Here is a 25061-nt window from a genome sequence, read left to right as displayed (position 1 = left end):
GCATGTTGTCGAGAAACGATGAAACTCACAGTGAAACATCTCATTATAGTTGCTAGTCTATCATCTTGCACAGGAATGTTACATTGTTATAGACGCTATTGTTTGTGAATCCTTAATTATGCTACCGAGTGGTGTGGATAAAAACAATATTTACAGTTTTTAAAACATCATTCTCCATTCTTTTATGTCTTCTTTGATTCAAAAATAAAAATCGAGGCAATAGCAGTGATTCCCAACCTCTGTGCCCTCGTCTGTCCGTCAAACAACTTGCAGGCCCTACCCCTTTACTTCTTCTCCCTGCATTTAATTGGTACATTTCAGCAAAATTACAGCTGTTTCTTTAGTTAATCGAAAAAAAATGCATTAATGTAACATTTTATGGCTCTTTGTTTATGATTTCTCAAAAAATCATGTGTTTTATTTCCCTATTTGGTCAATTCACAAAGTCTCTGTACCAAGTCTTCAAAGATAATATTCTACATGTGTGAGACACATCGCATCACCCTTGGCATGGCACCCTCAGCCCCCTTGGCACCCTACCTTACCTTGACCCTTTTGTGCCTTCTTCCTTCCTTCTCCTTCTGTTGCAACCAGTTATGTGAAGTCCTTGGAAACAGCCTCAATGAAGTTGGGTGCCGACATGAGGATGGTGAAGGTGCAGATAATGGAGAACAAGGAGAAAGCAACCAAGCACAGCCGGTCTACCACTGCTGCGGCAAACTTCCACTCACTGCAAACAGCCTCGGCCTCGTCCTGGTCCCGGAACCTCTGGGCTATGTAGGACACCTCCTCCAAAATGCGCTGGATTTCTGGTGGGGGGATGCCGACTCCCATTCCAGGTCCCAATCCGATACCCAGGCCTCCAACCCCACTGGCACCACCTCCTCCACCTGGTGGCTCTGCCTCCTCACCAGGCGACCCGTGGGCACGTCCCCCGAGTGCGACCCCAGAATCGCTGGAGGGTGGGCATCGTGGGTTCTCTATGGGTTGGTAACTGGCAAAGTAGAGGTTCATTGAACCGTTGGAGGTACCAGTGGAGCACGGAGGACAGGATGTCTGGGAGAGGGGCACAGTGAGGCCCGGGATGGTGCTCATCTCAATGGAGCTAGTGCTGGAGTGGTGCTGAGAGCTGTGACGGTACTTGTGACTGTCCCGCTTCTTATCATCACCAGGTTGTTTCATGCGGAGAAACCAGGCACACCAGTTTAACAGAACCACTCGAACCTGAGAGCAAAGAGGGAGTGTTAGCAATACACACACATTACAAATGTATAGAATGTTAGAACGTTAACTTGATTGAATGAATTTAAGTCACTCACCAACTTGGGCATCTTGCCTGCCTGAGGGTCATGATGGTGAAACTGTAAGACTATAACAGTCACCACCACAGACATCCCCACGATCATCATGGTACTGGCAAAGTACTGGGCTGTAGGGTACACACAGGACAGCAATATGAACATCACATGTAATGTCTGTTACCTGTTGAATACCTCATGTTCAGTCCTATTTATATGATGTCATTTAATAAACAGCCTACACTACAACAGGTGAAGCTATGGCTGAATTAATTCTACTAAGACGATATTTTCAAAAAGAACAAACGCTTCATTGATTTTTGCATGACATTATACTGCAAAGGGGAAAAGATGCCAGCTTGTACTCAATCTCAATTGTACTCTACTGAAACCGAATAGAAAACAAGATAAGTGAACAAGAGAAAAAACTAAAACCAGAAAGTGAAAGCAGAGAGATTAGTGCAGCGTCTGGAGGCAAGCTTTGCACCCAGGGGAGGGAACAGGAAGGGTGGCCATCAACCGAACACATTCTGCTCTCACAGTTCACACATGTTCACACACATAAGCGCGCACACACACACATACTGTATCTGAGGGAAGCTCTCCTCATTTCTTTGCTACTGTGAACAGAGAAAACCAGCTAAACTGCTGCAGTGACACACTTGTCATATAAGATGATTAATGGAAGGAAAGATGGATGAAGGGGGGTCTTAAATCAGAATATATGAGCACGAGAGCTGGAGGAGGGGCAGAAGATAAAAGAAAAAAGGGGGAAGAAATCATTGAAATGGAGGGACTGTGTGTATTCATGAAAACAATTGGCTGCAGCAAAAATACAAACACATTCCAGCCACAATTTTGTACTTGCAGATTTCTGAGCATTTAGGATTTGGCAACATTGTGTTCAGTTTTGTAAAAAGAATTAGGATGAAGCAACATGAAAAACTGTGAAGGGACCACTCATAATCACATACTGACATCATCACAGATACTTTGGATAAATCTTATTTTCACATAAACTTGTACTAGTAAACAGGTATTTGTCAACACCCTGTGTTCTTCCACTCCAGCCAAGATGAAAGCGCTTGTCTTCACTGGTTTATAGTGCCGATTTCTTAAGTGTTTATTATTATTTTTCATAGTTTTTTATTACAAGAGAGGCAGAGAGAGAAATTGGTAAGATTATGTTTTATGGTATTGTATAAAAATTCAAATATTGCTGTGATCTTCACTTATAATTACTTTGCTTTTTGAATAAAAAAAAGTAAGCCAAACTGAATCACATCACTTTAAATCAAATAAACCAAACTTAAATCAAACGTTTTCAGTGATGGACATAACAGTGATTCATGCAGGAGTGGTGAGTGTCCATTATGAGGTGGGGACTTCATACGGAGTCATATTTACAGCAAGGGCAGAGTAGCAACAGTAAGTCACATCTGCACCGTGTTGTAAACGAGTCACGAGTCACTTTTACAAGGCAACTAAAAGTGTCCCGTTTGGCCTGATGCTCAGGTCAAGGGACATAAACGACAGATTAAGCCCGATAGTGATGAAGCTGCTCAGGCATTTCTCAGTGAGGGCTTCTATCAATGGAAGCAACACTGGTGTAGAGTTTGCAATATTCAGTTTGACACTTACATCAATGCATAATGCTGACATTTAACTCGTGAATCAGATATTGCCCCTTTAATGTCATAATTCAACCATTCTTACACACATATAAAGGCACATTTGTCTTTTTTCCCCATAATCAGCACTGACCCTCACAACACGACTGAAAATATCTGAAAACTTCAGCCCCCCCTCAGGTTACCGTCTTGCTCTTCCTCTGCTCCATCTCTCTCCCACCTGTCACTCCCTGCCTTCATCCATCATTTCTTCTATTCCTTTCTTGCCTCACTGGAGAGTTTGACATATCACAACCTTATTAATGGTGTTGACAGCTTTAGTTTGGGCAAAACAATTCACCCCCAGACACCGTCCAGATGTAGTGAGAATGAAGTATAGACGCCCCCAAGCTACAGACCCCAAAATTGGTTTTCTTTTTATTCTTCTGGTGAATAGATCTACTATTCACCAAAACATACAGAAATAATGTTTTATGTAAGTGGACTGCCAGCACAAACACATTAATTCAGTATTACTGTACTTTACTTGACTGAATTTCAATATAAGTCACAAGTAATTTAAGATTTGACAGGAAAATTTTAAAATAACCATCATTCTCCTGATCCTTTCATAAGCATCAACATGCATCAGCATTAATAAATGTTTGGTTAAGCTTGGCTGAGATCTGTCATGTATGTATTAAAAATTAAGAGTTGCATGGAAAACTTTTCCATCTGACATTCTGCCTCCCTTCTGGGTCAACAAGATGTCAATGCCTCAGTGCCTGTTTTGATTCAATCATTGTCAAACTGTAGGAAAAGATTCTCAATACATTTAACCTGATTGATAAGAAGATGACAACGCACGCATAAACAAAAACACATAACCCACCGATGAGAGGTACAGAGTCGGACGTGGCAGGCATGATCTCTGCTACCAGAAGCATGAAGACGGTGAGCGAAAGGAGCACAGTGATGCCTGGAGAGAGGGAGAAAAGAGAGATCATAAGCATTTGCATACTGATGTGGTCTCGGTCAGTGGTGTGTACACTTATCCCCATAATGTCATCAATTATGTTCCTCCACTAAAACCATTTGTTTGGCTGATGGCTCCTCAGATGCGTCCATGGTGTGTTAGCTGCAGAAATTCCTCAAACACTTGGTAGCCTGTGGCTGCTCTTCCATGGAGAGCTATTCGTCAAAACTGTGGGGACTAGCTACAAAATGAATGATTTTTGTTGCAAGTCTCTTATTTTTAAATTAAATTATAATCACATGCATGTATTTGGAGCTCGCTATTTGATTGATAAGGGTGTGTCTCTCTCTCTCTCACACACACACACACACACACACACACACACACACACACACACACACACACACACACACACACACACACACACACACACACACACACACACACACACACACACACACACACACACACACACACACACACACACACACACACACACACACACACACCCGCTGCAACTGCTATGTGAAAACCATTTCATTTAAATCACCGTTTTACGACAGGATATGCCAATGTTTTATGAAGATTAAACACGACATGTGTGTGTTTCAGCCCCCTTTACCAAGAGAAATCTTTTCCCCGGAGTCTGCAGGGAGCAGGAACACCAAAAGGGCCAAGCCAGAGATTAGCACACAGGGGATGAGCAGATTGAGTCCGTAATAGAGGGTCCTGCGACGCATGGTCACTGTGAACGTCACATCTGGGTAAGGCTCCTTACAGCACTCATAGTACAGCTCATTACGCTTTGCTGGTACACCTGAGGAAGCAACACACACATACAGAGATTCATATTCAACTGGTGGATTTGAGCTGAGTGAATATTGAAAACATCCATCCATCCACGTGATGTGTGGCTGTCATATGGCCTGGCTGCGTGTGTGTGTCTATGTGTCAAAGCTTCCTCTAACATGCCATCTGGCCCTGTCTGACACCCATTTCCAGCCAGTCAACACCCCCAGGGGCTAGGCAGTGTGGGATCTGTTGCGACTCTGTCCCAGCTGGAAACAACACGCTTGGGAGGACTTCCAAAACTTCAACTCCAACTCATCAGGCTACATGCTGTGCACAGTGAGAGCCATTTAAATAACAGTCATTTATTTATTGGACTCCATTTTAAGTGGAAATTCAGCAAAGCTTTGGTCCAACAATTGTGTGCCTGTCTAAATTAAGGTGGGAGTGTTAATGAAGATGCAATGTTAATCTATGTGTCTACAAGCATTTCACAATACCACAGTTTAAAAAGTCTTTTCCAAGTTTTGCTGGTAGACTGAAAACAGTAGAATAGAACATTATTTTTGACAGGTGCCCACTCCATTCGCTCCAGCAGCACAGTCACCTATCCTAATGTGTATTACAGTAACAGCGAGGCTCTCCTACCCACAAGGTCCCACTCTCCATTGGGTATGTAGGTGGAAGTATCCACATTCAGCATCTGGAGGTCCAGCAGCCAGCCATTGTGCGTCCAGGAGCCAAACTTCAGGTCACACTTCTGCACATCAAAGGGGAACCAGCGCACATCTATGTAGCATGTGCTCTTCAAGATCCCCGGGGGAATGTACTGGCAGTAACCCGATGAATTCACAAGTACATTGGTGTGGAAGGTGGCATCAAAACGCTCGTCAGCACTGGAGACCAAAACAGGACGACATTAGGAGGAAAGAAAGACTGTGATTTCAACATTATGCTCTCATAATTCAGTCTCATAATGGGTTTTGGCAATAGGTTCTGCCCCTGTAAAACTCAGTCTAATAAGTCACAATAATGAAATAACCATTTATCGACATAAACATCAAGTCTGGAAGAAATCTTAAATGTGGCATTTGCTTTGTTCCCTTGACATTTTGATTGAGGACCTTTAAATAGGAAGACATTTAATCACTGTAGAGAGAGATTTTATGGTGATTCAGGGTTTGTGTGTTTAAGGCCTTTTGTTTGCTCTGAAAAAAGTTAATTGATTTGCTTGAACGACTGAGGCAGACAGAGGGTTTAAAGGCTTAGCCTGTAATTTTATCATTGCCTGTGTGTGCTTGTATAACCTGACGTAGCAGTGAGCAGTGAAGCAATTTTGCTCTAAGCCATCTGTAGCTTAAACCCAAATGAAATCTGGGGTGAAGTGAATCAAATATTCACTACAATTTCCATGCCAATGCAATGCAATGTTGCAATGACAGCAACAACAAAAATCAAACACAAAAGTGGCAAATCCCTCCTTCAAGGCACTTGGCTGTTGCTGCAGTATTCATTGACGCTGTGCCCAGCCCACACTGGGATGATATATTCACACAGAGAGGTACAGTTAAAGATTCATTATCTTACCACTGGCAAGACAAGACTGGCAAATAGAAGCTGCCAGACACTTAAACATCATCCTTCAAAGTCAAAAAGTAATCTCAACAATCTATTTATTCAAAGTACTGTACAATGTGAAAGTTCTGAAAATCTGTCAAAGGGTGAGAAGGGAAACTGTGCCGTCACCAATTACATGGCGTTTCATCTTATGACAGATTACTTGTTGAGACAAGTAAGACACTACAGCCTTACCTGTACACTTTGAAATCCAAATTTAATATCAGCTGAATTAAAAAATCAAATTACTATTAATCTATAGTAGTCTCTATAGCTTACTCGATGTGAATGTCAGCCAGCAACATAGAACACAAAAGAGAAACACTTAGTCATCAAACTACATTTGTTTTGGAGTACCCCTTTGTTGCTCACAAAGAAGCTAATGATATTTGTTTAAGGTAATTGTATTTAATGTCTTACTTACAATGTCTTCGGATCTGCATGCCCACTTAGTTACGTTTTGCATTCAGTCAGTAACACTGTACAGTATTCAGTCATAAATGTTTTAGCAGACAGACAGAGTGTGTCTGCCAAACTGGCAGTTGCTTTGCCCAGGTGTCTTTTAGTTACTCAGTTCAGTCAAAAATAATTTGACTTGATAATGAACTTGGCTACAATCTGTAGGAATTGCAGCCAAGTGTATTTGACTAACATAAATATGACTAAACAGCCATGTGAAATGATGAAACCCTTAGTAATCATGGGCATTTTCACAGTCTAAACTGATTAAGGTACTGGACTTTCAATAGTTACACACTTATGGTGGTACCAACAGAATTAGTAAGTACAGATCAGGGTTCAGTACACAGAGAATCAGTCCAGAGAAATACATATAAAGGTATGATCACATAAAAGTAGGAAGGTGAACTGGCACAGCGAGAAACACACAGAGTGAACAGGGGATGGAGACGGACAGGTGAGGCCAATCAGGAACAGGTGAAACTAATCAGGGCAGGGTAGACAATCACACAGGCAATAGACATACAAGGGCAGGAAGTGAAGTATCTGGAACGAGAGGAGAGGTGAGTATAGCAAAGTAAGACAGGAAAAAAAAACAATAACATGAAGCAAAATAAAAGCATAACCTAAGCAGCTGGATGGGACATGACGCTTTCATTAGAGGAGTTTGACAGGACTTTGTGTTGTTTTACAGTTGTAGTTGGCGACCATTGATCATCATCAGCTCTTTGCTCCTGTGGTGTTCCTCAGGGCTCAATTCTTGGTCCACTTCTTTTTTCAAACTTTAATAACTTTTTTACTTCTTCTACATGGTCCCACTTATTATTTACTTTTAACTTTTCCTTCAATTATAACCAACTGGACAAATTGTCTGCCCTGCATGACTTTTTAGCGGAGAGTATAAAAAATGGAACTGAAATCTAGGTGTTTGCCTTGATCAGCACCTGCATGTGAATTACTCTCTTGTCCCTTTCTCTTTCAACTTGGGAACATCTCTAATTAAGTTCCACAGTCCAATACTGTGTCCTTGTGTCCATAAATTATGCTTCTGTTTCATCTTTCCTGGGCTACAGCAATTCATTATTCACCCACCTCATAAATTCTGCTCTACAAAAACTGTAGCTGGTTCAAATATAGGACTGATTTCAAGATCCATCTTACACATCTTAATAATCAGCCACCAGCCTCTGTTTGGGAACTTTTAAGCACATATTCAGCCAACAGGTCTCAGCAGGTCTCTCTGATCAGGGTCATCCCTCAGACTAAGTTTAAGTGTAAGTTTAAGTTAACTGATTATTTACTGTCGTGGACTCCGTGTGGGATATGTAACCATCTGTTTATTTGAAGTATTTTCACACACATTATTTTTGCTGTTGGAAATGTTAACCTCATTTCAAATTACATTCAGGCCTCCACAGAGATACATGATATGAATGTGATCAATTAAACCTTCACCTTCAAACATATAAATCAAAAGTACGTTGCATCCTCAGCCATTTTTGACAAGAAAACCAATGAGTTCATAGCCTGAAGCAATAGAAATACTGGTAAACTGCAATGAGAGGTGGAGGAAAATGCTGAACCCACTGTGTCAACAAAAAACACACACACATACACACATTTGTCTCAGCCAAGGCCTGCCTTGGTCACAATCGCCAGCCTGTACATTTGCGGCAAAAGCTCTTTGGGAGAGCTGACAGTCCTATTCATTTCACTATCCACACCAACCAAGCTCCTGTGCTTTCTCTCCTACACACAAACACACACACACGCATGCACACACACACTGAGTCCAAATCCTCAAGAGGGAGATAACGTCAATGTATCTGAGACATCCTGATGCTGCATTCAGCCTTGACAAAGGAACACATCCTGCATCTTAAGAGGATTTGTACAAGGACCCATTCTATTTGTTCCTGCCTCTCCTCAAATAGAATGATTTACTATTTTCAGTGGGGCTAAGTGATTTATTTATCTCTTGAATGTGTTTCTGTCAGCTGTCAGTCTCGGTGTTGGGAGAGGGACATGTGGGTTGGTCTGGGCGGAGTCGTGCCATGAAATACTAAGCCTTTGTTCTACCTTAGAAGGTGTATCCTCTTTTACAGTCAGTGATAGCATATATCACAACAGTCTCTTTCTTTCTGTGTGTGTGTGTGTGTGTGTATGCGTGTGTGTGCATGTGCATGTGTGTGTGAAAAGGACAGGGAGGACAGTAGCACTGTCAGTACAAATGTATTGTTCTCGCCCGTTTGCAAGGTTGTTAACACTGTGTGTTTCTTGCTTTTTTAAACATGAGAAGTTGCTTCCTGACAGAATTTTGCCTGTTTTTCACAGCAAATTAATGTCTTCCATTAAAATATTCCCACATTTCTATTGTATTTCTATTTTACAATTCTTCAACGAAAGGACCGTTTAATTATTAAACGGTCCTTTCTTCTATTTAACTTTAATACAATATGATGGGCAGTTTTGATTTATACACTTACATAAATTTGGATGTAGTTTGGCAAGAGATTGTCCTCAGAGAACAGGAAGTGGTTTGGTAGCATCACAGGGCACAGGGTCAACCCCCCACCACACGAGCACACACACAAACAAACACACACATCGAAAAAGGACTATTGTGAACATGTGAGATGGGGTCAGTGGGAAACGGACACTAACAGACATTAACAATGGCAGTAGTGACAGGCTCTTGTCTCATGGGACAAGGTTTCTCCTCACTCACTCCACACCTGCTGATGTTCACAAACACACACGCGCACAAACACACAAACACATTAGAATTAGAATAATCCTTAATTCTTATCTACTGTCACTGAGGTAAACAAGAGAATAATTATTTCCCATAGCCTATAGGAGTCGTAGCTTGCATATTCCAGAGCTACAATTGGTCAATTCAGTCTGCATAAAGAACCTATCCATCCATGTTTGTTATTCCATATTCCACAGATATGGCATTCAGTGAAACTGCCTCAGGCAGCCCGAATATTAGGGACACAGTCTGACTGCCTTCTGGCTCTGGGATTAACTAACTGGACAAGGAAACTGCCGGCAGATATGTTTTTCTAATTTTCAGTGTGGTGTCTATTTATATTTTTTCCAATCAGAAAGATGCAGCCAGCATGTGCACATTTGACCCAAGATGAATGATGACTTCTAAGCATCATGACAGGCTGATGCATCTCCACATGCCGGTTCACTAAGGTGCTCATGTAGGTTACGGATGCAGACGAGAAACTGAAGAGGAACAGATATTTGATCTACATCTTGTCTCCCTTGGCACAGCATTGTTGTGCACACTGAGACATGCTGAAATCCACATGAAAATGTTCTTAATCGTCAAATGTGTACTCAATATTATATTTCAGACCAAAATGCACCTTGAAAACTAATATATGCTTTTGAATTTGTTATTCATTAAAAACAAAATGGATGAAGGATGAAGAGTTTGTTCACTTAATCGATCACAAAATGACACTGAGTCATCCATCTGTGCACTCATTCACCCATCCATCCACTAAGCACAGACGTCGCTCCAACTCTCCATTTATTAGATTTATTCTACTTTTATTTTTATGGCTTGTCACAGTGATGTCCCTATCTGTGGCGCTGGCTCCCTCATTGGCAGAATTAGGATTCTGTCTGGGGTCTACCTGACTTGGACGTCCTTGGCGTTCTTCATCGATCCCCAGTCAAGTGAGATTATTGACATTTTCCCTCTAATGAGAGAGGAGATCTGTTTGCGACCTGTGTATTCTCTAGATATACAGTCACATACTTCATGCACACAAACAAGAGAGACACATGTACAAAGTGAAGAATAACCTCATCAACAGAATGTTAACTTTTCAGGTAAACAAGTCATAGCTATAAGTGTTATGAGTCATAATCGGTGACCCTAAAGGAATCACTGTGAACCCTTTTTATTTGAAGTGGAAGATCACATCATAAAACTACTATAAATAAAGAAATGCTGTATATTTCCCCAGGCAGTATCCTCTGATAGGGCCTGGATAATCAGCGACTGACCGTTTAGATTATCCACGGCTAAAATATCAGCGTGAGTCAGTGTGAGGCCATCATACCAAAATATGAAAAACATTACGCAAGAGTCACGAGAGATTTCACACCGACATAACATGAGCTCAATGACTCATCATCAACGGTCTTGTTTTTTTTACTTTAAAGATTGAGACGGCTCTTTGACCTCGGCACACACCCACACATCATTAATGTCATCCTAAAAACAACAGAAATTAATGAGTGAATCCATGATGAGTGAGTGTGAGGAGCATACTAAGTATACAAGCCTGAGTGCACCTGCTGTTCTGCACACTGTGACTAGTGCGTTATTGGCTGTGCACTGAGGGCTCACCGTGTAATGGGTACGTGTGGCCCCATTACTGACTGTAATGGTGTGTGTGGCTGTGTGTGGCTGTGTGAGGCGTGAAGTGTACTGCCTGCACTTGTTTATTTGGTGCATCTGGGTCAACATTGTGCACATATCGTGTGTGCCTCGGTATTTATGTCAGTGATGGTAGAGGGGGTGAGAGCTCGGAGGTGGTAAAAATTAGATAGGTGTCTCTGTGTGTGTGTGTGTGTGTGTGTGTGTGTGTGTGTGTATGTGTAGTCAGCAGTGAAGCACATCATTGCTGAAGATCTTTCCTCAAATGGCATGAAACCTTGGCTCCCCTTCATCTTCATACTATCCACTACCTCTGTATCATTCATCAGTGTATGAGCATCATAACAGCGTATATGTTCTGCATTGAGTGAAATAAGAAAGGAGTTGGATATCTGGTGAGGGAACCTATGGGTGGAGCGGACTTGGTTGGCCTTCAACATAAATGCAATCGCTCCAGCATTTGACAGGGAGCAGATATTCACCTCCCAGAAGTTCAGCCCCCTTCTCAGGATAACTATTCCTCCACCAGCCCCACCTAACCACCAGCCTTGATTAAGTGTTTTCACCTTGACAGATATAAGAAGGCTCTTAATATTTACTGTCCAACAGCTCTCTATCAAAGGAAGTTGAAAATTAAACAAAACAAACAGGTAGGCGGTGAAAAGTACAATGGGTAACACGGTGACACTGAGGCGTCAGGAATGATGGATAGATGGGACGATCCATAAAGAGGAGTGGCGAAGGCGCGGAAGGATGAGCTATGGAGAGAGAGAGGGCTGATTGAATAGAGTGAATTACAGTGAGACAGTGAGTTATGAAAGAGGGATGGAGGGAGACACAGAATGAGATGGAAAGAGGTGTAGTGGCAGGATGAATGATAGAGTGAGAGATACGGGAAGGGTAACGGAGGGGGTGGAGGGGGGAGGGCAGGGAGATTAGGATGGCTAATCCTGGCAGGACTAAAAGCAGAGCTTTTAAAATTTGGGTTAATGCCCCCAAACCTCTCTTTTGTTCACATGTACCCTGTGATGTGCACGTGAGGGGTGTGGCGTTTGCAGGCTGTGCATGCAGGCAACAAGAGATGCCTTCATCTAACTTTATGTGCCACTCCACTCCATCCTGTGTCGCATGTGCTCTTTCCACCACACTGTGTCTGTCTCATTTGCTCTTTCTTGCCAAAACAAGCAATTGAAATGTGTTTGTTATATGGGTCTATGCATGATATGACAATGCCATTTGAGTCTCCATTTAACTGTTTTCCTGGTGACTGACTGGGCTGTTTATCACGCTGGATTAAAAGAACACTCTTAGCTCAACGGTCTGTTAAGCTAAGAGATGGCATTTCATAAAACTCTGTTGTAAACAAAGGATTAGACCCATATTTCATTCATGTTTCTCTCTCTACTGTACACAGACAATTACATTTTTCTCAAAATAAAAGACAAAATTTAAAAACAAGGAAAGATCAGAAATGATTGAAAGTTCTACATATTATCAGAGGAAGGTGGGTGTGTGAAAGGCATGCTGGGAGGTCAACAGGTTGGCTCTGACCTGTTGTAGAGAAGGATGTCAGGAGTCCAAATCTGATCTGAAGGGAAGCGCAGGTTCTGGACACCTGGGTATTCTTCTGGATTCCAGCTCAGGTAGATGTCTGTCCAATGCTGAGAGAGAGAGAGAGAGAGAGAGAGAGAGAGAGAGAGAGAGAGAGAGAGAGGGAGAGAGAGAGAGAGAGAATTCAAAATGAAGGTAAACATATTCTACATTCTGAAGTTGTTTTTCTTCTTCCTGCAGGCCAGGCAGGCATAGCGGATGGTAGTGGAGATGAGGTTTGTGATGTTATGACTCTGGTTGCCTGCAGTTACACCATTAGCTTAGTTGTGTACAGCTACTGGGTTCCCTTTGAACTCAGGGACAGGTACATCACAAAAATACGAGTAAAATGCAGATAACAAGCTACACACGCCGCCTCTCTGTGCTTCTTCAGATCTCAGCTGCTTACTTCTGAACACCCCCGACTTCCCAAAGTATCAAGTTGAGTTTTCTGCTGTACAAAGCATGTAAACATCATATTGTAAATCAGGCATGTAAACTTCACACCGCTGCCACAGATGGAGTCTCATCTTCTTCAGATTACGCAATGCCTCATGTATATTCAAAGAATGTCAATATAATGAATCCAGGATATAGACCATATCTCTCAACATCATCAATATATTGTTTTTATATCGTAGCACAAGCAATATGACAATATGCTTTAGTAAGAATTTGCTGAAATGATTCATGTTGCTCACCAGCTGCAGCCAGGCATTGGTCATCAGCACTTGGTTCTTCTCATCCTGCAGAAAGAAAGAGGCAAAGAGGACGAGAAAAGAAAGAAGTGTGTTTTCTTGCATTTCAGAAAGAGAAAACGAGCGGGTATCAAAAATATTTATTGCAGTGGACTCAGGACTTGGTCACCAGAAAGTCAGTGAAACTATTTTGCCATTCAAAAGAAAAGATTGAAGGTTTTATGAAGCAATTTGCACTTCTGTTTAACGCTTTCACAGTGGAGACATTTCAGGCCATTACACACACAACAAGTCAGGGTTTAAGCAGTGGCAATGACCTGTAAAATGTCATGAAGTCTCTAAAAAAACGTAAAATCAAATCATAATGAAACTTGGCGTCTGTTTATCTATCCACATCTCTTCCACTCTGTTTTCTCTCTTTCAGAGATTGGAGTTAGAGATGTGTGAACATATGGCAGATGCTTCCATAATGTGTTTTCTGAAGGCAGAGGAGCTCGATGAGTGAAAGTTATTGTTTTCCGTTTGTGTGTCATTGGAGAACACAAATCTTCCAGTGTTGAGTGTGTGTGTTTGTTTGTGTGTAAGCGCGTGTGGCATTTTTGTGACTTGCTTTTGCAATTTGCCAAAATTATGATATGAATAAAATTGTGGGGAGTATAAAATTAACAACCTGAAAACTTTAACTTCTTCAAGGTCAGAAAGCCAGACTCATATAATCACAACACACACACACACACACACACACACACACACTCCACTCTCCTTTATCTACATGAAATGAAATATTTATTTATTATTGAAATCTTTTTTATTATACCATCAAAGGCCAAAACTGTGATTATTGTGTGGTGATATATTTGTATTTTATTCATTCATGACACCCAAAACCACGTTTCTATATCAAAGCTGCAACTCTGACACTTTGCTTTATTTTTTCAAATTTGCATTCAACGATCTGAAAGGGAAAGGAGCAAATAAGGTTAATGTTATCAACTTTGACAAATTCACACAGTTTTAGAATCTGCTCTCACTCTCACTTTGTATAAACATAGCAAATTATTTCCAAGTTTCTCTTTCTTTCCACTTTTATCTGTTTCCCACTGAGATCTGTCCTGTTTACTTTAAAGCTGAATAAATAATTTCATTAACTATATTTGCTTGTGACTTACAGCATACTAACATGCCTCACTGACTGAAACTGAAACTGTCCTCTTCCCAAGCTTGTTTAGTTTTCCCAGATCGAGCTAAAGTGGTGGAGGTTACAGTCATAACAGGAGCAGCTTTAGAAAGAAGGAGAGTTTTATGTGGATTAAAGGTGTGAATTTGCTGATATATTTCCTCCCCTGCAAGGTCGACTGAGTACTATCACATCACGTACTAAGCCTCTTAAACTGAGGCTTGGACTGTGGGAGACGTACACATAAGTGCCTTGCTCAAGGGTTCGGTGCTAACTGAGACTGGTCCACTCCCAACGGGGTATTTTCGCAACCTGTGTGGGAGTTTTCAGATGACCTCTGTCCAATCACCCTCACACTTGCAGCAGATGCACCCAGAGTTTGTACATTTGGTTATGCAGTATATCGTCATTAAAGCTTCTATGCCAGATGTATCACCCAACCCAGTCTCAGACAGAAGAAGACTCTGAATAACGAGAGGAAACAACCAGAAAATTGCCCCACTGTGAAAAGCAAGTGAGCCCCCCCCCCCCACACACACACACACACAATCTGTCTGTATCGGTATGTTCTGACTAATGAGAGCAGACATCTGGCTGGTATGACATAACACAATGGATTAAGAAATGCTAAAACCCAACAGGCTCTTCTCTAAGAAAGAATTTACTAACAAATGCAGCTGTAGTCTTAAAGAGTAACTTAACAGGTAGGGACTCCTCCTGCTTACTCCTGGTCTATTCTGAGAACCATGTGACCAATTTGATAGCCATTAAAGATTGTAGAGGTGTATCGACTTCCAGGTCACTGCCTCGAGGACAGAGGGAATACACACCGATACACAAAACCTTTGGCTGTTGAGGAATACAGATGGGGAAGGAAATTCATTGAACTTTAGAATGTTTGGAGGACATTATAGTTTGCCCTTCATATTGTATTTCTGTCAGTGAACGGTGTAAAGATGCAGAAAGGAAACAATCTCCAAATCCTTTGTGTGAACCACAGACCAGCTGCTGACCGTGTCACTTATTCCATGAATACCCACGAAAAAACAACAAACTTTTGAAAGAGTATGCAGTACATCCATTTTCCCATTGAGTCCCTTTGATTTAGCAAAATGTAAAATCTTTAAAAGCACAATCCATACCACGTCTATGATCTGCAGCAGTGTGAGGCCCAGCTCCACCACGATGGCGGCTGAGTCATTGACGACGGGTCTCTCTAGTCGGTTGTAGTTGGCCAGCAGCTCCTTGTACAGCTTCCTCTGGTGCTCCCCCTGCAGGGAGCCTGGAGAAGCAGAAGAGAAGAACCACAATTGTTCAAAAACTTCAAAGACTTTCATTTCTGTTGAAGCCTTCCACTCACAACCAACAGTTTGCTGAACATGACAAACACAATTGAAGGTCACCTCTGATTCAGGGTGTGCATTTTGTTACCTTTTCTTACATTTTCGGCTTTGGCAATCCTTTTTCCTGCAAAAGGTACTTGGGAACATAATCTTGTCAAATTCCAATCCAGAAAGTAGCTTTAATAGCTCTCCTAACCTTTTATCCTTCCTTAATTTGGCATCAGACTGCGGCCAGATTGTACTGTAATTTACCAGACACCATCTTTACCTTGTCAGTATATTCAGATTCTGCCAAGACGTGCTTACATCCTGTGGCAAAGCCTGTCAAAACGTTTTTGCACGAAAGTGTGTGCATCTATGGTCCGGGGTGATTAGATTGATGTGTTTGTTGGCTCGACTCTCCTCTGCCTCACCACATATACAGAAAACTCTCCTCCTCAGTTATTATGGTCCATTTGTCCAAAAATATAAGGGACACACACGCAAACACACTGAGTTGGCATTGTTAATGACCTTGAAAGTTACAGTGAAAGGAGTGAAACTATAGAAACATCCTGCTTAACAAGTTCTTTCAGGATCAGCCTTCAAAAATACAAACTATACAACAAAATACAACATATAACTTGCAAACTGTAAACTTTCTTTATTGTACTAACATCCAGTGGGTTCTGAGAGGGTTTCATCCTCATGCTTACATTCAAACACACACACACACACACACACACACACACACACACACACACACACACACACAAACAAAAACCTGTGTACAATCCACTGGCAGGCAATGAATAGAAGTGAGGAGATCCAGCCAGACAGAAAATAGAAAGTGAGATGCGGCAAATGAGGAGAGATCAGAGACGGAGACGCGGCGAAGATGTGAAATGAGGAGAGAGGATCAGAGAGAGAGAGAGAGGGAGGGGAGCAGTGTGAAGCTGTAGAAGAAGGGGGAGGCCTGGCATGCTGCTGATGGGCTCCATTAAGGCTGTAATGAGGAGAGTTATGGCGGGACAACATCGGAGGTCAGAGGGAGATGAGCTGCAGGAGCTGTTCAGTGCGATGACACAGCAGACCTTAGTGTGTCTACACACACACACAGTTTCATTCACATACATAGCCACAGGTATCTAACATGTGCTGCTGGGCTCTGTGAAGATGAAAACACGACCATAAGAAATCAATACACAGCACCATAAAGTCATAAATAAGTCTATGTATGCACGATTAAGACACACACACACACACACACACTCACCGACGTCATCATGCTTACCACCCTCCAGCGTTTCTCTTGTGTTTTATTACAGAGAAATAAAAGTGTGGCGAGATTCACACAAACAAAACAAAAGTAATAAAGTAAACGATGAAGAATTGAAAGCTCCTGCCTCATAAAGAGAGGAGGAGAGAGATAATCTAATAAAAGCGAGCGCGGTGCCAGCTTTAATTCTCAAACAAACCGCACACTGCGTAGACGAGGGAAGGCGGGGAAAAGTGATCCATGCATTTTTCAATCATCTCACTAATGAAGCTGACACGGGGGAAGCTGGCAAGAAGGCGAGCAAGAGGCCTCATCAAGCAAACTCCAGCAGAGGGACGGGGCATGCGAGAGAGGAAGCGAAGGAGGAGGAGGGAGATTTGTGGAGGTTTGTGCGTTTTATTTACAGGGCCTGAAGCAGAAACATGTTTGCGATACAAGCTTGTGTGTGTGTTCTCTCTACTCCATGATGGCCTTCACACTCTCATGGTGTCGAGCACTTCCTGGGGATCAATTTGCATAATAAGCAGAACAGATCCTAATAGCGCAGATAATAAAAAAAGCATATCAAGGATTAAGGTTTGAATCTCTTTATGGTGCATTTAAACTCTGACCCAGTGATCTCTGGGTCAGGTCGTTTGTCTTTCCATATAATTGGACACTCGTTGGTTTGACCTTTTTGTCTGTCACGCATAAACACACAGACACACACATATTATGACTACTAACCTTCATTCCCAGCTGAGGAGAGTAAAAGGTGTGTGTCCCCATAGGATCATCACACTCATCATCTAAGGATAGATCAATACGCCATCACTCTACCATCCAGTTCATCGTTACAGTAAATGCCACAGAAAGAAGATCACTGATCGGTGGAAATCTTTCATTCATTCTTTACTTCTAAGCAAACTTGAACAGCAACCTCTTCCTTCTGTCAGTCATTTCAAAATGATTTCATAGAATTTCACTTAAATTAGAATAATGATGTCCAGCTCTATCAAGAATATGTTTACCTTAATCTCTCTGACACACACGCACACACAAAGAATCAACCCCTCTCCTAAGTGATTAAGTCTCTTAGGAGGTGATTAAGGGACCGCTTTCTCTCTCTCTCCCTCCCTGTGTAACACACACACACACATCCTGCTGTTTGAGGGAAAACCCCAGGGACCTCTGGGAGTTTTAGTGCTCCTGTTAGGCCCAGCCTCTGACTTTACACCACGCACACGCACACGCACAGCACACGCACACGCACACGCACACGCACACGCACACACACACACACACACACACGGTCTACTGATGCAGATGAAGTATTAGACTGTAAGATACGGATGAACCCAGAGGTGATGCTGTCTAGATTCTAAAATGGATTCAGTCTACAAAGGTAGATGATAAACACAATGTCAACTAGTGACCCTTTTAAAATACTTTTACCCCAAAAGAAAAAAACTAAATAAATGATATCCCATTGTCTGATGTTATGGGGATGAGTGTGTGTAGGGAAGTAGACAGAGAGACTGGTCTATTATCCAGCTGGGGACAGAGTGGGGCTCAGACAGTGGGGCTGAACCTGGAGGGTGAGGAGTGCAGAACAAAGGTGCCACTGACAGACCATCACTCTCTGAGGAGCAAAGGTCAAAGCCATTCCAATGCAACGACGTAGCTTATGTCGCCGTGTAACTTTATGGGTGACCCATTTGTGTTTTGTGGAAGAAGATGAGAAGATTAACAAAGACTGTCTGTCTCTTCTTTTAAATTATAGCCAGGATCGTGAAAGACGTCCTTTAAGTGTCTAAAAAAAGCTCCCCGAAGCGAAGAAAGAAAGGGGTGATAGTGTCTGATGGGCTGCAATGAAATGTGTGTGTGTCCTTGGGAGGAACAAGTGTCCTCCTAAATCTGGAAATCTGAGGAAGGCACATTTATCAGCTCTACTGTTGTTTGTGTGTGTGTGTGTGTGTGTGTGTGTGTGTGTGTGTGTGTGTGTGTGTGTGTGTGTGTGTGTGCGTACTATATATGCATCCATATGTGCGCGCACACGCACACGCACATCCGCCTGTAAAATTAACCACGTGTGCATGATTTAAACTTAGGTCACTGCCATTTGGGCAATGGTCTAGTGCCTCATTATTTCATAATCAATCATTTGTCAGGGGAACGGCTCAGTCAGTCAGGGGAGGTGAGCAATGAAGCATCCAGATGTTCGGAAGCTCTAAACCTACATCTGAACCCAGGTGGGCAGCTTATTACCTAACCAACTCAGAGAGAGAGAGAGAGAGAGAGAGAGAGAGAGAGAGAGGGAGGGAGGGAGAGAGAGGGAGAGAGAGAGAAAGCGAGAGGGGGAGAGAGAGAAAGGGAGAGAGAGAAAGGGAGAGAGAGACATGGTGGTACTTCAAGTTGAGGTGAGGTGAACATTTTAAACATCTAAGCTTAGTTCGATGCAGCTGTAAAATGAAATGGCATGCAGAAACTGAAACTACAGTCGTGTTTGACTTTTTTGAACGTTTATTCATACAGGGGGCGAAACGAAAAGAGAGAGAAAAAGAAGAGAACTAGAACCATGAAGAGAACCAGGCTGTACCAGCAAAGGCGAGGGTGAAATGACATCAAACGCATCATGGGCTGCGGTGAGAGAAAGAAATGGGAGGAGACACATAAAAGAACAACAATAAGGGGAGAAATCCCAACTGAAGACCCACCAACCCACCCCAGCAGCCACAGAACCCCACATTCACACACCTCCATCCTGGCCTGTCTGCGATAAAGTGTGCAAGTTTCCAGTCATTACTCTGGCAAAGCCTATACTAGATCTGTAAAGTAAGAAAGAAATGGCTAAATATGTAATCACTCAGTGCCTTTAGTAATGAACTGCTAATAGAATATAGATTTGAAGGTTTAATTTGCTCTGATCATTTCCAGTTTGCAAACCAAAAATCATTATAAGAAAAGATAAGACACTGCAGAGATAAAAGTGTCCTTGGTGGGAGATATAGAACGTTGAGAGAGGCCGAAGTAAAGGAGAGCACAGGAAATAAACAATGGTGAAAAAGAACAGGCGCACTAACAAGAACGCTTAAAGCAAATGACAAGCAGCCGCGAGCCAAGCCATTAACGCATCACTTTGTAAACCATGTGACTCACTGCGGTACAGCGGCAAAGCGGGGGTCAGTACATATGGTGCGGTGCCTTAATGGGAGTTTGGATGGATGGATTCATAGGAGAGATTTATAATCCATGGTCAAGGGCTCAGTGCCCAGAGACCACTGGAGGGTTTTAATCCTAATCCAGTGCCTAAAACCTCTGCTCTGTTGTGTACATGGCTACCACATCCATACTGTACTTCACTATCACAATGTCACAAAACCTCCAGAGCCTCGCACAGCTCTCTACTACCAACACTGCTTATAGGGAGAGAATAAGGGGAGGATGTGTGAGTCTGTGTGACAAAGATGGGGATTCATTTAAGGAAAAAGGAATATGAATTCTCAGAACTGTTGCATCTGGTCTGAAGTGATTCAAAGGCAGCAAAACATGTATAACATTTGAGTATATACAGCACTTACAGGCGATGAAGAGCAGCACTTAGGGTGTGTTAATGCATCGTTAACACATCTAAACAGGGCCTGCAGAGTTCAGTTTGAATCAAATCTGCTCTTCAGACTGTTGAGTCTGCAGAAAAGTATTGCTGACCATAAAAAAATAAGGGGAATGCAGAAATAGAAAAACAAACGTCCACTGAAATGTAAATTCAGTCCGACATTGTTTACCCGTAACAGCAGATGTTAAGGACTTCTGCTATATACAGAAAGTGTAACTTGGCTTTATGCTCCAGTGTCATCACCGAGCAGTGGGATCATTATGTTTCTGTTTTAAGGACACCAAACAGTGGCGCCTCTCCTCTTTAAACTCCTCTCTAGTGTTTCGCTTGGCAGGCTAGAGCTGCTTATCAGCGGGAGAGTCGATGTGTGCAGACAGACAGAGGCCTGACAGCGGCTAACTGCTTCCCTAAGCCCCCGCACCCAAAGCCTCTGGAGCAAACCAACCGTCCTTTCAGTAACAAGTGACAAAACACATCTCTCTGACTTTCACGGCTTAACGTTTCACAGAAAAGTTTGATTTGAGATGAAACTTGTGTGAGGTGCAGTCAGTGTGGTATTGTTCCTTTCAGAGGCCTCATATCAGCGGTCAGCATGCAGCACATCTCCCCCAGCTTTCCCATCACTCTCCGTTTGAGTCAAGCCATTCCTTCCCTCCTCCCTCCGTCCTCCTCTTCCACGCTGACCACACACTGATCAGATTAGTATATAGAGGCAAGGACACAGAGACATGGCAGGTTTGATATTTGCACACAGTGGACTCACACACACACACACACACACACACACACACACACACACACACGCACCCACACACACACTGAAAGGGGTTCGAACCTGTACTTCTGTATCTTCAGCAATGCCGCTGTGTCACAGTAAACAAACCAGATGTTTCCGACGCTGATGCTGATGACGATGACGATGGGACGGAGCTTAAGAGGGAATTATCATCATGCACTCACGTCTCATTGCACATGAGAAAATACTAATGGGCACAACACACTTCATCACACTCACACACACACACAAATATAGGCTTAGTGTTTAAAACCAACTGAGCATGATAAACATTTCAGGGAAAAAGTTCAGATTCAGGTACATTTGAGAAGTTCCGATTATTCTGGGTGCTTCAGATGTTTTACTGACGTTCTAAAAGTGACTTACTGGAACTTACAATGTTTCAGTGCTTAGAGTTGTTTCCTTTCGATTTCACGATTTAAAACTAAACATTAAAGGTATCTCGTCTACTATTCCATCATGTGAAATGTAAACAAGATTTAGTTTAAAAGCTGCACTCTAATTGTGATAATTCCCAGTCGAATTTGTGCATTCTTTACAACATAATGGATTACAAAGCGACATAAGGTCACACAACACATTCGAAAATCTATAGTAAACGAGTTTATAATATTCAGAGTCCAAATGTTCCAAGATGCTCGTGCGCTCAATGAATTAAGTTAAGAAAAGAAAGGGAAGAAAACTTTTTTGGGTGAAGAAATCAAGAGTGCCATTGCTTCGACGCTCACCTCTGAAGAAGACGGCGAACCAAATGTACAATCCAACCGAAAGCGGTCCCCAAAAGTTGTGGCACCGCATCCCGACAGCCACAGGGAAGAGGGTCCGCGAGAGTCCGCTACAGAGGGAACGAGCTCCGGCTTAGCTGTGCTGGTGTGAACGCTGAGCGCTTGGAGAGGAGGTGTGTGTGTGTGTGTGCGTTTGTGTGTGTGTGATACAGTTACAGACACACACGCCACATGTGAGGCAATGTGGAGGCTGGTTGGCGCGTTCCCGTCACTTCCAAACGCATCCACTCGCACGCGTGGACGCGCGTCTGAGCTGCGTGGAGTTGGGACGCAACGAAATACACGCCGAGGTGCGTTCAGGACAAGAGAGGCGTTTACGGAACGGAGAAATTCACTCTCGCCCGAAGTACAATATAGTAAAGCTGGTTAATTTTAGTGACAGAGATCACCTCACTACTGACATATAAATAAGTTATTCGAGGAACAACAACTAACAGTCACCTTTCACCTGCAGGGGGAAGGATGTCAACATTTTCAGCCTGTTGATGGAGAAATGACCAGTAATTTATCACTACTACTACGTATAGATGATTATTACTGGATAGATATTATATCATATATGAAGGTTAAGCATATCAAACTTATAAACTACTAACACAGAGTAAGAAATACACCTCTATATAAATGATGTGTTTAATCAGGCAATTCCCAAGACACCAGATTTTTAAAAGTGAAGATTGAAATTATATACATTTATGAATATTTTGCCTTTAATTAAAATCTAATGGTAAACAGTTGAGACATCTTTAATTGGAGTGACAGTTAAATTGCAACATGCATGAAAGTTCCAACCCAATGGAAGCAAAGCAGAGCAGATTTTCCTTCCTTTTTGGTATTTGGTCAGTTTCCTTTGCCCTGCTTCTGATTTACTGTGAAACGACACGTCTAAGTATTTTAACATCACTGGCAGACCGCCTCCTTTCAAGGTTTATTCCTTAAATCAAAGGCAAGGCCGTAGCGCATCCACAGCCGCTAGAGAGACTCCTCTTCCTCAGTGGGGCTCATAAAGCAGGAGCACATCACCAGCATCACTCTCATGTCTCAACACTTTCATTTATGGATGTGATGTGTCTCATGCTGCAGCTTCACCCCTCCTGATGTTACAAAGTATATCATCAATTGCATTCTTCTCACATTTGTGTTGTTGGTGTAGAATCAAACGACCTATTTATTTCAGTCCATAAATAATTTCAGTCAGAAATCTGATGAAGGGGAAACACTGTGCATTCCTCCAAATGTTCTTCTGTCTGCTTAAGGGTGAATCCAAAGCAGCTGTGTGCCAATGACACTAGACTCCCTCTCCTACTATTAGTCTCCCATATGTCTGCGTCTCATGGGGAGCTATCAGAGGAGATTGATGCTGTTAGATGGGACTTGGCACAGAATTGGATATCTGTTGGTGGGCTGACAGCCCTAGTGTGCACAGTGGTTACTCTGATCTCAACATTAATCCTTGTATATGCTGTCAATTGTTGAATTTGTAAAAAAATCCATTCTGTGAACCCAAATTTAGTTTTGTACTGATCATAAACTTTGAGGTTTCAGAAAGACATGTCCATAGTTCTGAAACCAGCAGGAGCAGGAGTCAGATCTCTCAGTGCTCACACACTCACAAAACCCTACACATGCAAAAGTCCTAAACCGATACAAAACATTTAGTCAAAGAGTTTTCAAAACAACCAGACTCACAGTGACGTATAATAATGAAACAGAAATCTTATAACTTAAAATCCTCTTTTAATTACTCATCTTAGAAATATCTCCCTCAGTTCAACTCCTATAGCTGTGTGTGTTTCTGTGAGCATTGGATGTGTGTGTGTGTGTGTGTGCGTGCATGCGTGTGTGTGTGTGTGTCTGTTGAACCATACACAGCATTCATCATTTCATGTGTTTCCTTCTTCTGCACTCCAGCACAGAGCCGTTCGCACTTATTATCACACACTGTCATACACTGGGGACAAGAACACACACACACACAGGGACAATGAAACCCATCACTGAAGAGCAAAATCTCACCAATGTGTGTGTGTGTGTGTGTCTGATAGAATGGGGTCGGGTAGGTTTTTGCCTGCCTTTGATGTTTGTGCTGTGACGGGGAGGACACACTGAACCAGAGGTGCACCAGGTGTGCATGTCGTTTGCACATGTGTGTCCATATGTGCGGTTATGAATATGTAAATGACTTTGTGCTTGTGTGACTATACATGTTGTGTGTCCGTGTGCAGTTGTGCCTAGTTGTGTGAGTCCACCTGTGACAGACATTCCAGACACCAAACACACAGAAGGAAAAGAATAATGTTGTATTATGGAACACAATGAGGCAAGAGATAACGCTATGTGAATACAGAATGACCTGCAAATGTGTCATTGAAGAGAACAGGACTAAATATAAATATGAGGCGTTTCTATAATGTACAATATCCACCTTATATGATAAAGGTGCACCTTGGTTATCCTCAAACAGCCACATGGTTCTCGACTCAATTCATGCAACAGAAAGGTCAGACATCTCACACACTTAGGATTTCCCTGTGGAAAATGTCAGTGATTCAGTAAACAGTGTGTGTGTGCTTGTGTGTGTGTGTGTGTGTGTGTGTGTGTGTGTGTGTGTGTGTGTGTGTGTGTGTGTGTGTTGGGGGGGGGGGGGGTCACCCAGGGTAAA

The 25061-nt window shown here is 42.4% G+C and overlaps 1 protein-coding gene across 1 annotated transcript; it reads right to left on the bottom strand.

The window, feature by feature from the left end:
* Nucleotides 1-594: 594 nt before the first annotated feature.
* On the bottom strand, nucleotides 595-16227 carry LOC143007992 (neuronal acetylcholine receptor subunit alpha-7-like). Its single transcript, XM_076159516.1, has 9 exons — nucleotides 16218-16227; nucleotides 15765-15904; nucleotides 13449-13493; nucleotides 12709-12818; nucleotides 5322-5569; nucleotides 4507-4701; nucleotides 3801-3887; nucleotides 1320-1429; nucleotides 595-1224 (listed from the first exon to the last, which is right to left on the bottom strand). Exons 1-9 carry the CDS (start codon nucleotides 16225-16227, stop codon nucleotides 595-597), a joined length of 1575 nt encoding a protein of 524 aa, XP_076015631.1.
* Nucleotides 16228-25061: the final 8834 nt, after the last annotated feature.

Source organism: Genypterus blacodes, unplaced genomic scaffold (genome assembly GCF_046128005.1).
Source record: "Genypterus blacodes isolate CSIRO-AG114 ecotype Tasmania unplaced genomic scaffold, CSIRO-AGI_Gbla_v1 ptg000098l_1, whole genome shotgun sequence".
NCBI classification, from domain to species: Eukaryota; Metazoa; Chordata; class Actinopteri; order Ophidiiformes; family Ophidiidae; genus Genypterus; species Genypterus blacodes.
This window is presented reverse-complemented; position numbering and strand designations above follow the sequence as displayed.